Below are 13,981 nucleotides of genomic sequence, written 5' to 3'. Positions count from 1 at the left end.
AATCACGTCGGAAACCTCGCCACATGAATCGTCTGAGTACAAATTACGATACCTGCCCCTTTATATCTTGTGTACGGGATACTATCGCGATATGTATATACGCATATCGCTATCCCATGATTTTTATGCCGGCCGGAGTGGCCGAGCGGTTCTAGGCTCTACAGTCTGGAACCGCGCGACCGCTATGGTCGCAGGTTTGAATCCTGCCTCGGGCATGGATGTGTGTGATGTCCTTAGGTTAGTTAGGTTTAAGTAGTTCTAAGTTCTAGGGGACTGATGACCTCAGAAGTTAAGTCCTATAGTGCTCAGAGCCATTTGAACCATGACTTTTATCATCTCATTGTATATCAGTAGTGGGTACAGGGAAACAACTGGCAGATATCTGGACTAAACTGTTCCTGACAGCTAATATTTCACTTGTTACTCAAGAGTCTGAACGCCGACAAGAGTATATTGGTACTGCCTGCCGATAAAGGAAAATAGATCGTCATAATGAAAACCTAAGCTCATGAGCAGAAGAACCGCGACATATTAGATCCAACGACTTACAGAAAACTAAGCGCAGATCCGACGCATCGGATCATACGAAATACGAATCGGTTAATCAAGGCGTCTTTCCTCTCGGCGGAGATGCAGAGGAACCTGCGTTACATAGAAGCCCCATCACCTTCGCTGTATAGATTACCAAAGATCAATAGGAATAATGTTCCATTAAGACCTATTGTTAGCCCCCCTGGCACACCGACGTATAAACTGGCGAAGCACTTGGCCTCTCTGCTCCAGCTGCAAATGGGGAAGACTGACACATACTAAAGGACTCAGGACATTACTTTCAGATACTGAAGAAACTAAAACTTGGACCACACGACATCCTGATAAGCTCTGATATTGTTTCTTCGTTTATGAAAGAGCCACTCAATGACTCTATGGAGAACTTCGGTTCCATTTTCGCGCAAGACATCACCAAATTCTCATGAATATCTCACCACGATGTGAGCGTGTGGGTGCTATGCTGTCATTCTGCGCAACGGATTAATCTGAGATGTACCCTTTACCCTGTGGCTCCTGCAAGATGCAATTTCCACCCCCCACACTACTACATAAGTCAGACAGAGGCTTATAACGTTCTAAAGAGAAATGCCTGAGAAACTTTCAGCAATAAATATCTTCTCGAGTCGTCCGCTGTAAGTAAATGACACAAAAATTCACAAAATTTCTTATGTAACTAGTGGGATACTTGGGTAATGGAGTAGTGCTAGTTAGTGTAAGTAAACATGAAACTAACGAAAATTATTTATTTTGCAAAAATTCTGAGAAATCACAATGACACTTTTAGTTATGAACTCAACAAGTTATTTCCGGGTTCTTTTCGGAATGTGAAGTTACCTCTTGAGGATAGGATTCGCTAATGAAATTTCTATATAAAGTTTAAGATGGTTATTTACTTGGCAGAATGGCTGAGAGCCGCGCCTACTCAACTTGAATAATTATCCGTTAGAATGTTGCTAGGTACGGTCGAGGCTGTCGTGTGTGAAATGCAGTGAAGTGTACTGTTGTGGAGGAAATATGAGGCTCGCAAGAGCTGTAGCGCACAATACGGTAAGCTGCGATGACTGCTGTCTGCGCCGCTCGCTGCTGACACATAACTCCCGTCCTATCTGGATTGACTTCGCCAATCAAACTCTCCCTATGCCTTGATGAAGTCAAGGACTCCTATTCGCCCCTAGTCTAACTATTGGCGTGGTACACTGGTCAGATAACCAGTCCACCGCGATGCCACTCAATTCGCTCGCAGGCGTTTAACTATAACTCTGTCCGTTCACGCCGCACAATAAGTGTGGCGGCCAACACAGTGAACAATGCTTAATCGCAAGCACTCAATATAGAGTCGCACTTCGATTCGCTCTTGACAGAGGTGCTCTCCCAGTGATGTTCTGAGGAGAGACTTGTTCCTCGCTCTTTGAGTACACGTACGAGGGCACACACTCTCATTATGTGTTCTCACTCCAAGAGCGACAGCGAAACGGCCCCTCTCCACACCAGACGTGAAGGAGTATATCTTTCGGTCTCTTCCATCACTTCTTAAGCTCAAGGCGCCAGGAATATCGTCTGCCAATCAGCATTGCTCTTCTAAAACGGGAGAATGACGTTTCGTTTAAGGCGACCAATCCAGAAATCTGTAGCACCGGCGTTTGGCGTTTGCGGTCTCCCTGTGAAAACCTCTGAAACTCCATGCTATGTTTGCAAACAATGCGTAGGCTGGGCGCTTCCACACAATGTAGCGGAATTTGCTTTTAAGCCAAACACGGGGTCGTTCTCCCTTTCACTCGGGCAAATGCTGTCTGCTCTACGGGCAGTCGCCAGCCGTCGTAGATAGGTTGACTCGTACTCTGAAGAGTCCGGCGCCCCGGCGTGCGGTTTGCCTCTCCTGAACTAAAAGCCCCTGCGACCATCGTGTCTTGACTGTGTGTGGTTACGTCAGCCTCGAGTATTTCAATCTCGGTGCGCACTTACGATTTACTAGTTATTTGCATATCGTTTACATGAATTCATACAACATTGACTTTATCTTATCGAGTTTGGGTTCGAATGAAACGTCTTGATGTGCGGAATATGATTGTGAGGGCGTAATATGTAAGCAATGAAGGTCAGGAGACCACGACGTCTTACAACGAGCTATTTGACATGGTATGGCAGCTTCTATGAACTGCTGGAAGGCGTCGCCACGAGTAGTCCTCTTAGTCCACTGGCGGCCAACATCTTCGTGGAACATTTTGAAGCACAAGCACTGGACTTGGCACCTTGTAAACCTACGGTGTGGTACAGGTACGTCTACGATACCTTCTTTGTGTAGAGCCATGGTGAGGAACAGCTCTGTGACTTCCTAAGACATTGGAATAGCCTCCATGCCAATACAATATTTACAGTGGAACTAGAAATGGAATAACAGCTACCCTTTCTCGATATGCTGGTCACAAGGGATGGTGAAAACCTGGGACACAGTGTATATCGAAAACCGACACTCACGGACATATACCTGCATAGTCTATCAAATCACCACCCGAGTCAGAGAAAGAGACATGATTAATACGCTCGTAACGCGAGCAAGACAAATACGAGAGCTACAGCACCTCAGACGAGAGATGCAAAACCTGAAAAGCGTTCTGTGGAGCAATGGGTACTCCACCAGCTATACAATAAGTGTAACAAAGGTCATACATTCGCAGAGTGACGGACAGAATCAGCCTCGTAATACGCAGACATGGCGTAAAGACTATCTACAAACCGTCAAAGAAGATCAGAGAGAGTCCCAGATCGGAAAACGTGAAAAGGTATCCACTTCCAATGTCGGGAATGTACGCGCATACCTTGTACACGCGGAAAAGTTTGTACTGGAATGACTGGACGATCAATCAACACCAGTATCACTGAACATAAGCGGCGTTGCAGATTGTGGCAGGTGGAGAAATCTGCTGTGGCAGAGCACGCGCCGTGTGAGACGGACCACGTAGTAAATAAAATAAATGTCGTGTGACTAGGGCCTCCCGCCGAGTACAACTTTCGCCGGGTGCAAGTCTTTCGATTGGACGCCACTACGGCGACTTGCGCGTCGATAGGGATGAAATGATGATGATTAGCACAGCACAACACCCAGTCCCTGAGCGGAGAAAATCTCCGACCCAGCTGGGAATCGAACCCGGGCCCTTAGAATTGACATTCTGTCGCGCTGACCACTCAGCTACCGGGGGCGGACGGACCACCTAGTAAAATTCGCCGACACGGGAGGTCTGGCGGTAGCGAAATGTTCAAATGTGTGTGAAATCTTATGGACCTTAACTGCTAAGGTCATCAGACCCTAAGTTTACACACTACGCAACCTGGATTATCCTAAGGACAATCACACACACCCATGCCCGAGGGAGGACTCTAACGTCCTCCGAGACCATGACTGCAGCGCCTAGACAGCTCGGCTAATCCCGCGCGGCGGCTGTAGCGAAGAGCTATGACACCCGGTTGTCCAGAGAAGCTACAGAAATACACAAACATGAGAATAGCTTCAACAAGAAAGAAGAAAACCTCAAGATGAACGGATCTTGGATTCCCGTGCTGCAGCGAACGACCTTTGCTCGTAGCAAGAGGAGAGCCGCACAGGGAATGATCATGGAAAAGCCCTTGGACGTTGGCGCGTCAGGCAAATACACCTGCGGCCGCGAGCTCGACTCCAGGCTACCACCGGGAATGCAGAGTGAAGTTTTGACAATGCCAACCACTCGTACTGGCACACGAATGAGTGATTTGCCTGCCAACAGGCTCCAGCCGTTGCTTACCCTGTTAAATGACAACGTTGGGGTGAGCGCAAAGTTGGGCCACTGTTTCTGCATCTAACTCTACCTAGACTAATTCAAGGGAACATTTGTTGAAGGTGACTTCTAACAGCCGTCAAGTAATGTATGAAATGGATGTTTGACCATCAGCTCCTTTTTTATTTAAAACCCAAATATCGACCGGTTTCAGTCACAGACCAACTTCACGGCTAAGGGTTAAAACAGTTTAGGCCACAACATCTCATCTATCGTGGCCATGTCTCATATATATAGCATGGTGATGATGTGGTGCAGACGAATAGCGAAATTCTGCATGAACCGCTGAATTTTGGGAATATCGATGCTGTTGATGACCTCCTGAATGGCTGTTTTCAGCTCAGCAGTGGTTTTGGGGATATTGCTGTATTGCAGTCGAATTTCCGGGAGAGAATATGTTGTGGATAGATGCACTCCACTCAACCACATATGGATTGCAACTGGCTCGTTCTGGCTTTTCTCCACTTTTCGCTTCTTTATTGTAGGCTGTTTTCAGGTGTGTGCACTCTTCAGAACTCTCGAACTTGGATGTGTCAAATTATCCCCAACGTATGTTGCCAGATTCACAGTGTCTGCTTCTACACGCGAGCTAAAACAAAGCTCACAGGCAGCGCCATTCTCAGTTGGTTAGTCACTAAGGGTATCATGTAAGAATGGTGCATTGACAATTGGTAAGGATTTGTCTAATGCGCAACTGTTTAAACTAGATGCTAGCTGTGTTAAACTTACTCAAAATTTTTGTTCACGGAGCTGGCTCAAAAATGTTCAAATGTGTGTGAAATCTTATGGGACTTAACTGCTAAGGTAATCAGTCCTTAAGCTTACACACTACTTAACTTCAATCATCCTAAGGACAAACACACACACACCCATGCACGAGGAAGGACTCGAATCTCCACCGGGACCAGCCGCACAGTCCATGACTGCAGCGCCTCAGACCGCTCGGTTAATCCCGCGCGGCGCGGAGCTGGTGAGATGTGATAATAAAACCGTTACAATCCTTTATTTTAAGCTAAAATTTTGATGTTTCCAATTAATTGTGTGTTATATGTGATTGTCTCGGGGTTTTGGAAGTTTATGTGATGCTGCATGTGCTAGTTACTTCATGAAGCGTTGTTTTAGACTTGTTCATTGCCATTTTCTTGTAATTTTTGTCACTGAGGTGGAAGTGCCATCTTCAAATATTATGGATCTTGAATGAACAGCTAGAAGAAATTTAATTGGCACACAAATGAGACCATGATAGCTGACACCTTGGACAAATCTATTCTCCGGATGAGCGTCGTATCCGTTGTGTGCAATATTTAAGTCCGTGGTTAACAAGGGCCACATGTAACTGGCTACCTGTAAGCTGCGAAGCAATGTTCATTTCCAGTTACTTATTTATGGATATCGCTGTGGCTTCCAGTTATTTGATTTTGTATCTCAGAATTATTATGGAAATGGAAGAGGATGTAGATGAAGATGAAAGGGGAGATATGATAGTGCGTGAAGAGTTTGACAGAGCACTGAAAGACCTGAGTCGATACAAGGCCTCGGGAGTAGATAACATTCCATTAGAACTACTGACGGCCTGGGAGAGCCAGTCCTGACAAAACTCTTCCGTCTGGTGAGCAAGATGTATGAGACAGGCGAAATACCCTCAAACATCAAGAAGAATATAATAATTCCAATCCCAAAGAAAGCAGGTGTTGACAGATGTGAAAATTACCGAACTATCAGTTTAATAAGTCACGGCAGCAAAATACTAACGAGAATTCTTTACAGACGAATGGAAAAACTAGTAGAAGACGACCTCGGGGAAGAACAGATTGGATTCCGTAGAAATATTGGAACACGTGGGGCAATACTGACCCTACGATTTATCTTAGAAGAAAGATTAAGGAAAGGCAAACCTACATTTCTAGCATTTGTAGACTTAGAGAAAGCTTTTGACAATGTTGACTGAAATACTCTCTTTCAAATTCTGAAGGTGGAAGGGGTAAAATACAGGGAGCGAAAGGCTATTTACAAATTGTACAGAAAGCAGATGGCAGTTATAAGTGTCGAGGGGCATGAAAGGGAAGCAGTGGTTGGGAAAGGAGTGAGACAGGGTTGTAGCCTATCCCCGATGTTATTCAATCTGTATATTGAGCAAGAAATGAAGGAAACAAAAGAAAAATTCGGAGTAGGTATTAAGATCCATGGAGAAGAAATAAAAAACTTTGAGATTCACCGATGACATTGTAATTCTGTCAGAGACAGCAAAGGACTTGGAAGAGCAGTTGAACGGAATGGACAGTGTCTTGAAAGGAGGATATAAGATGAACATCAACAAAAGCAAAACGAGGATAATGGAATGTAGTCGAAATGAGTCGGGTGATGCTGAGGGAATTAGATTAGGAAATGAGACACTTAAAGTAGTAAAGGAGTTTTGCTATTTGGGGAGCAAAATAACTGATGACGGTCGAAGTAGAGAGGATATAAAATGTAGACTGGCAATTGCAAGGAAAGCGTTTCTGAAGAAGAGAAATTTGTTAACATCGAGTATAGATTTAAGTGTCAGGAAGTCTTTTCTGAAAGTATTTGTATGGAGTGTAGCCATGTATGGAAGTGAAACATGGACGATAACTAGTTTAGACAAGAAGAGAATAGAAGCTTTTGAAATGTGGTGCTACAGAAGAATGCTGAAGATTAGATGGGTAGATCACATAACTAATGAGGAGGTATTGAATAGGATTGGGGAGAAGAGGAGTTTGTGGCACAACTTGACTAGAAGAAGGGATCGATTGGTAGGACACGTTCTGAGGCATCAAGGGATCACCAATTTAGTATTGGAGGGCAGCGTGGCGGGTAAAAATCATAGAGGGAGACCAAGAGATGATTACACCAAGCAGATTCAGAAGGATGTAGGTTGCAGTAGGTACTGGGAAATGAAGAAGCTTCCACAGGATAAACTAGCATGCAGAGCTGCATCAAACCAGTCTCAGGACTGAAGACCACAACAACAACATCTCAGAATTTGTAATAGTTAATACATGTTAAGTAGCCAGTTTGCATTGTATTTACTGTTCCCTCTACCAATCAGTGTAACAAAAGTTTTTATTGAGAAAACTCCTGTTTTGGGCAAAAAAACATCAACAGTTGCGACAATGAAGTAATAAAGGAAATTCGAAAACATTTTATCTGAAACAGGTTGTTGTTTACTCATCTCATACACCAGTTTTAAATCTGTGTGAATTTACTTTACAACCATTCATTTCTCTTGGCAGTTTGCTAAAGCTTGGGATACAAAAATACAGTACATGTTCTAAATTATGAAGGAAAAGATTTAACATCTGTATTATTTGTCGTGTCCATATATTGTTAAGAGACAGCCAGACTTCTGGCAGGTTGGTTCGCTAATGTCGCCCCAACTGTCAGCCCATAACAACTTACACAAAATGAGTCTAGCGACTATTTAAGTTAGACTGTGGCTCACCAATGAATTGTTAGTGTCGGGCATATTACACGGGAGATAGGCAGTGCTGCCGACAACCACCGTCACCACGGAGGACGACCGTTCTGCGCTCTGCTCGCCAGAAGAGCCGTCTGAACCTGGAAAGGAAATGCCCCAACGTAATGACGCTTTTGGTTATTATAATGAAATCACGGTTTGAGTGTCCTATGCTCTACACCAGGAAATAAAAATGGCTCTGAGCACTATTCGACTTAACTTCTGATGTCATCAGTCCCCTAGAACTTAGAACTAATTAAACCTAACTAACCTAAGGACAGCACACACTTCCATGCCCGAGGCAGGATTCGAACCTGCGACCTTAGCGGTCGCTGGGCTCCATACTGTAGCGCCTAGATCCGCGCGGCCACTCTGGCCGGCACCAGGAAACACCTCCGGGGTGGCAGGAAAAGATAACAACATAGTCCTGCCGGATAGCTAACAAGCAGACAAATGTGACCACAGAGTTTTACTCATTTCTTTAAATGTAGAAGCGTGACAAAAGAAATAATATAAATATTACGCAATGATGGTGATTTAAATAACATTTTTCAATAATTTTCATGCGTTTATTCATGGAGTATTCTTATTTTCTGGTGTGAGTAGTGTATCCTTGGGCGAATTATGTAATTGTATTACATAATCAATATCCACTTCAGGAATATATCCATGAAAAGAATCATTCTTCACTTAATTTCTATTTCTCATGTTGTTGTTGTTGTGGTCTTCAGTCCTGAGACTGGTTTGATGCAGCTCTCCATGCTACTCTATCCTGTGCAAGCTTCTTCATCTCCCAGTACCTACTGCAACCTACATCCTTCTGAATCTGTTTAGTGTATTCATCTCTTGGTCTCCCTCTACGATTTTTACCCTCCACGCTGCCCTCCAATACTAAATTGGTGATCCCTTGATGCCTCAGAACATGTCCTACCAATCGATCCCTTCTTCTAGTCAAGTTGTGCCACAAACATCTCTTCTCCCCAGTCCTATTCAATACCTCCTCATTAGTTACGTGATCTACCCACCTAATCTTCAGCATTATTCTGTAGCACCACATTTCGAAAGCTTCTATTCTCTTCTTGTCCAAACTAGTTATCGTCCATGTTTCACTTCCATACATGGCTACACTCCATACAAATACATTCAGAAACGACTTCCTGACACTTAAATCTACACTCGATGTTAACAAATTTCTCTTCTTCACAAACGATTTCCCTGCCATTGCCAGTCTACATTTTATATCTTCTCTACTTCGACCATTATCAGTTATTTTACTCCCTAAATAGCAAAACTCCTTTACTACTTTAAGTGTCTCATTTCCTAATCTGATTCCCTCAGCATCACCCGATTTAATTTGAGTACATTCCATTACCCTCGTTTTGCTTTTGTTGATGTTCATCTTATATCCTCCTTTCAAGACACTGTCCATTCCGTTCAACTGCTCTTCCAAGTCCTTTGCTGTCTCTGACAGAATTACAATGTCATCGGCGAACCTCAAAGTTTTTACTTCTTCTCCATGAATTTTAATACCTACTCCGAATTTTTCTTTTGTTTCCTTTACTGCTTGCTCAATATACAGATTGAATAACATCGGGGAGAGGCTACAGCCCTGTCTCACTCCTTTCCCAACCATTGCTTCCCTTTCATGCCCCTCGACTCTTATAACTGCCATCTGATTTCTGTACAAATTGTAAATAGCCTTTCGCTCCCTGTATTTTATACCTGCCACCTTCAGAATTTGAAAGAGAGTATTCCAGTTAACATTGTCAAAAGCTTTCTCTAAGTCTACAAATGCTAGATACGCAGGTTTGCCTTTTCTTAATCTTTCTTCTAAGATAAGTCGTAAGGTTAGTATTGCCTCACGTGTTCCAACATTTCTACGGAATCCAAACTGATCTTCCCCGAGGTCCGCTTCTACCAGTTTTTCCATTCGTCTGTAAAGAATTCGCGTTAGTATTTTGCAGCTGTGACTTATTAAACTGATAGTTCGGTAATTTTCACATCTGTCAACACCTGCTTTCTTTGGGATTGGAATTATTATATTCTTCTTGAAGTCTGAGGGTATTTCGCCTGTCTCATACATCTTGCTCACCAGATGGTAGAGCTCTGTCATGACTGGCTCTCCCAAGGCCATCAGTAGTTCTAATGGAATGTTGTCTACTCCCAGGGCCTTGTTTCGACTCAGGTCTTTCAGTGCTCTGTCAAACTCTTCACGCAGTATCTTATCTCCCATTTCGCCTTCATCTACATCCTCTTCCATTTCCATAACATTGTCCTCAAGCACATCGTCCTTGTATAAACCCTCTATATACTCCTTCCACCTTTCTGCTTTCCCTTCGTTGCTTAGAACTGGGTTTCCATCTGAGCTCTTGATATTCATACAAGTGGTTCTCTTCTCTCCAAAGGTCTCTTTAATTTTCCTGTAGGCAGTATCTATCTTACCCCTAGTGAAACAAGCCTCTACATCCTTACATTTGTCCTCTAGCCATCCCTGCTTAGCCATTTTGCACTTCCTGTCGATCTCATTTTTGAGACGTTTGTATTCATTTTTGCCTGCTTCATTTACTGCATTTTTATATTTTCTCCTTTCATCAATTTAATTCAATATTTCTTCTGTTACCCAAGGATTTCTATTAGCCCTCGCCTTTTTACCTACTTGACCGTCTGCTGCCTTCACTACTTCATCCCTCAGAGCTACCCATTCTTCTTCTACTGTATTTCTTTCCCCCATTCCTGTCAATTGTTCCCTTATGCTCTCCCTGAAACTCTCTACAACCTCTGGTTCTTTCAGTTTATCCAGGTCCCATCTCCTTAGATTCCCACCTTTTTGCAGTTTGTTCAGTTTCAATCTGCAGTTCATAACCAATAGATTGTGGTTAGAATCCATATCTGCCCCTGGAAATGTCTTACAATTTAAAACCTGGTTCCTAAATCTCTGTCTTACCATTATATAATCTATCTGATACCTTTTAGTATCTCCAGGATTCTTCCAGGTATACAACCTTCTTTTATGATTCTTGAACCACGTGTTAGCTATGATTAAGTTATGCTCTGTGCGAAATTCTACAAGGCGGCTTCCTCTTTCATTTTTCCCCCCAACCCATATTCACCTACTATGTTTCCTTCTCTCCCTTTTCCTACTGACGAATTCCAGTCACCCATGACTATTAAATTTTCGTCTCCCTTCACTACCTGAATAATTTCTTTTATCTCGTCATACATTTCATCTATTTCTTCATCATCTGCAGAGATAGTTGGCATATAAACTTGTACTACTGTAGTAGGCATGGGCTTTGTGTCTATCTTGGCCACAATAATGCGTTCACTATGCTGTTTGTAGTAGCTAACCCGCACTCCTATTTTTTTTATTCATTATTAAACCTACTCCTGCATTACCCCTATTTGATTTTGTATTTATAACCCTGTAATCACCTGACCAAAAGTCTTGTTCCTCCTGCCACCGAACTTCACTAATTCCCACAATATCTAACTTTAACTTACCCATTTCCCTTTTTAAATTTTCTAACCTACCTGCCCGATTAAGGGATCTGACATTCCACGCTCCGATCCGTAGAACGCCAGTTTTCTTTCTCCAAATAACGACGTCCCCTTTAGTAGTCCCCGCCCGGATATCCGAATGGGGGACTATTTTACCTCCAGAATATTTTACCCAAGAGGACGCCATCATCATTTAATCATACAGTAAAGCTGCAGCTCTATTTCTCATGAGGTACTAAATTCAAATTCTGTATAATACACCTACATAAAAGCATCAAATGCATGTAGATTATTGACATCAACATGGATTGATAATTTGCTTCTTTTCTTGAGTATTAATTTTTTTTTATATATGCCAACTGAATAATAATTAATCATATATCTGTTGCTTGTGAACTTATCTTCCCCAGCACCATGATAATCCTTCTCTCATACATTTCTCAAGAATTAAAAATCAAACTGTAACTATGTAAAGATTTCAATAGCTGTTTGGTTTTTTCTTTATTGCATCCCATCACAATCTTGGTGCAGTATATCATATTATCGAATCATTGTGGTTTATAGGTGTTTCTCCAATTTTTTCAAACATATTAGCTAATAGCAAACCATCAGTTATAAACATAAATTTTAAGTTCTCCAAGATTCTTTGTATAGAAATTTCTCATATACTTTTAGCAGGTTTCAATTCTTACCACTTATATCATATTCATTCAGCTCAATGAAAAATTCACTGCAAGAATTATACTCCCATTTCTGAATATTGTGAAACGCCAGCTGCAAAAATTTTTTGGTGACAAGGAAAATTTGTGCTAGACTGGAACAGGATTTCCCACTTTACATGAGCAGTTACCTTAACTGCTTCACATATCCGAGCACTCTTCCTGGACAGACACGAACTTCCACATGTCACCGTTTTGTCTACATGCTTCACTCACACAGATACTGTGAATCCCATACAGGGAAAGATCTGTAATTAAAGTCTTGGCCTTACTTTGAGACATGAAATACTATATTGCAATGGCTGTGTTGGACTTGATGAACTCTGCAATGTCCTTCAGTCAAGCATGCATGTGTGTGTGAGTATAGGAAAACGGTGACATACAGATGTCCGGGTCTCTCTGGGGAGCATGTTCAGATAGCTGAAGCAGTTAAGGCGACCACTATTGTAAAGCCGAAAATGCAAGGTCGAGTTCTGATCCGGAACAGATGTTCATTGTCACCAGTAAATTATGCAACAACAGTCTGTCATATTCGCAAATGCACATATAAATCTTGTATTTAACAAAGATGACGATCGCAGCAGAACCCATACCTCCAAACATGCATGCATGTATGTAGGACATTGCAGTGTAAATTGAAAGAAGTAAGGCACTGCAGTATAATATTTCATAGGTAAAAATGAGGCCACGACTCTAAATCATTTGTCTCATTCTCCATGGATTTCAGAGCAGCTTTGACGGTATAGGACGCAGACAAAATGGTGACACAAAATGTTTTTGTCTGTTCAGGGAGCGTGCTTATATAGTTGAAGTGGTTATGACAAACACTACTGTAAAGAAGGATATCCGGGTTTGATTGTGGTCTGGCACAAATTTTCGTTGTCAACAATAAATTTCGCAGCTGGAGTTCACTGTATTCGCAAATGAAAATAAAATTTTTGTATTTCATGCAACTGACGACTGCAGCAGTGCCTGTTCTCTCTGACATGCATTCATGCATGTAAGAAACACATTGCAGAGTACATCGAACCAACATGGCCACTGCAATATAGTATTTCGATCCTAATAAGAAGGCCAGATCTTTAATTACATGTATCTCCCTGTATGGGATTCACAGCACCTGTGCAAGTATAGGATGTAAACAAATCAGTGTCATATATAAGTCTAGGTCTGTCCTGGGAGTGTGCTCAGACAGCTGAAGCGGTTAAGGTGACCGCTCGTATAAAGTGGGAAATCCACTTTCAAGTCCAGGTCTACCACAAATCTTCATTGTCACCAATAATTTGTGCAGCTGGAGTTTCAAAATATTCGCAAATACGTATATAAGTCTTGTGTTTTATGTGGCTGATCATCACAGCAATGCATGCATATCTGAAGCACAGTGCAGAGTACCTCAAACCAACACAGGCACTGCAATATAGTAGTCTTTAATGGCAGAGATTCGTCACATGCTTGCATTTCTGCAGTTAAACCAAGGTATTCTTATATACTGGAAAATATGTTCTAATATTTTTCATTAGTTCTTCTGATGAATTTGACAGTTATTTGCCTAAAGATGAAGATATAGATGTTAAAGTGAGTATAAAACGTATCGTTTTATGGCATCAGCCTGTTTTTGATAAATTTATGTGTTTCACTTCAGTATTTGGTTTTTTTTTCACATCCAACTTTTCTCTTGCAAAATTTTGTGCACGACAACCAGATTGATTCTGAAAATGTAATGGAAGGATTATTCAGTTTCGGATTCTAGTTATATCAGGGTGATGGCATTAAGTCTCCAATTAAATGAACATAATGATGTATTCTTTCTGTATAAATTGTAGCAGAGGGAAAAAGTTCTTTGACTTTTTGTACCTGTGTTTTTCCATGGAAGTTAAAGGTTTGATGTTAACATCTGTGAAGACAGCCATCCAGTTTCTTTCTTAATT

At 42.0% G+C, this 13,981-nt stretch overlaps 1 protein-coding gene across 1 annotated transcript in view; it reads right to left on the bottom strand.

Annotated features, from left to right (window-relative positions):
- The window catches only part of LOC124777229, a 146,863-nt gene that overhangs the window by 74,976 nt on the left and 57,906 nt on the right, over positions 1–13,981 (bottom strand). Inside the window, exon 4 of the mRNA XM_047252554.1 lies at positions 7,822–7,937. Coding sequence (XP_047108510.1) covers positions 7,822–7,937 — 116 coding nt within the window. The remainder of the gene's footprint in view (positions 1–7,821; positions 7,938–13,981) is intronic.

Source organism: Schistocerca piceifrons, chromosome 2 (genome assembly GCF_021461385.2).
Source record: "Schistocerca piceifrons isolate TAMUIC-IGC-003096 chromosome 2, iqSchPice1.1, whole genome shotgun sequence".
NCBI classification, from domain to species: Eukaryota; Metazoa; Arthropoda; class Insecta; order Orthoptera; family Acrididae; genus Schistocerca; species Schistocerca piceifrons.
Note: the sequence above shows the minus strand (reverse complement) of the source record. Positions and strands in the feature narration are given on the sequence as shown.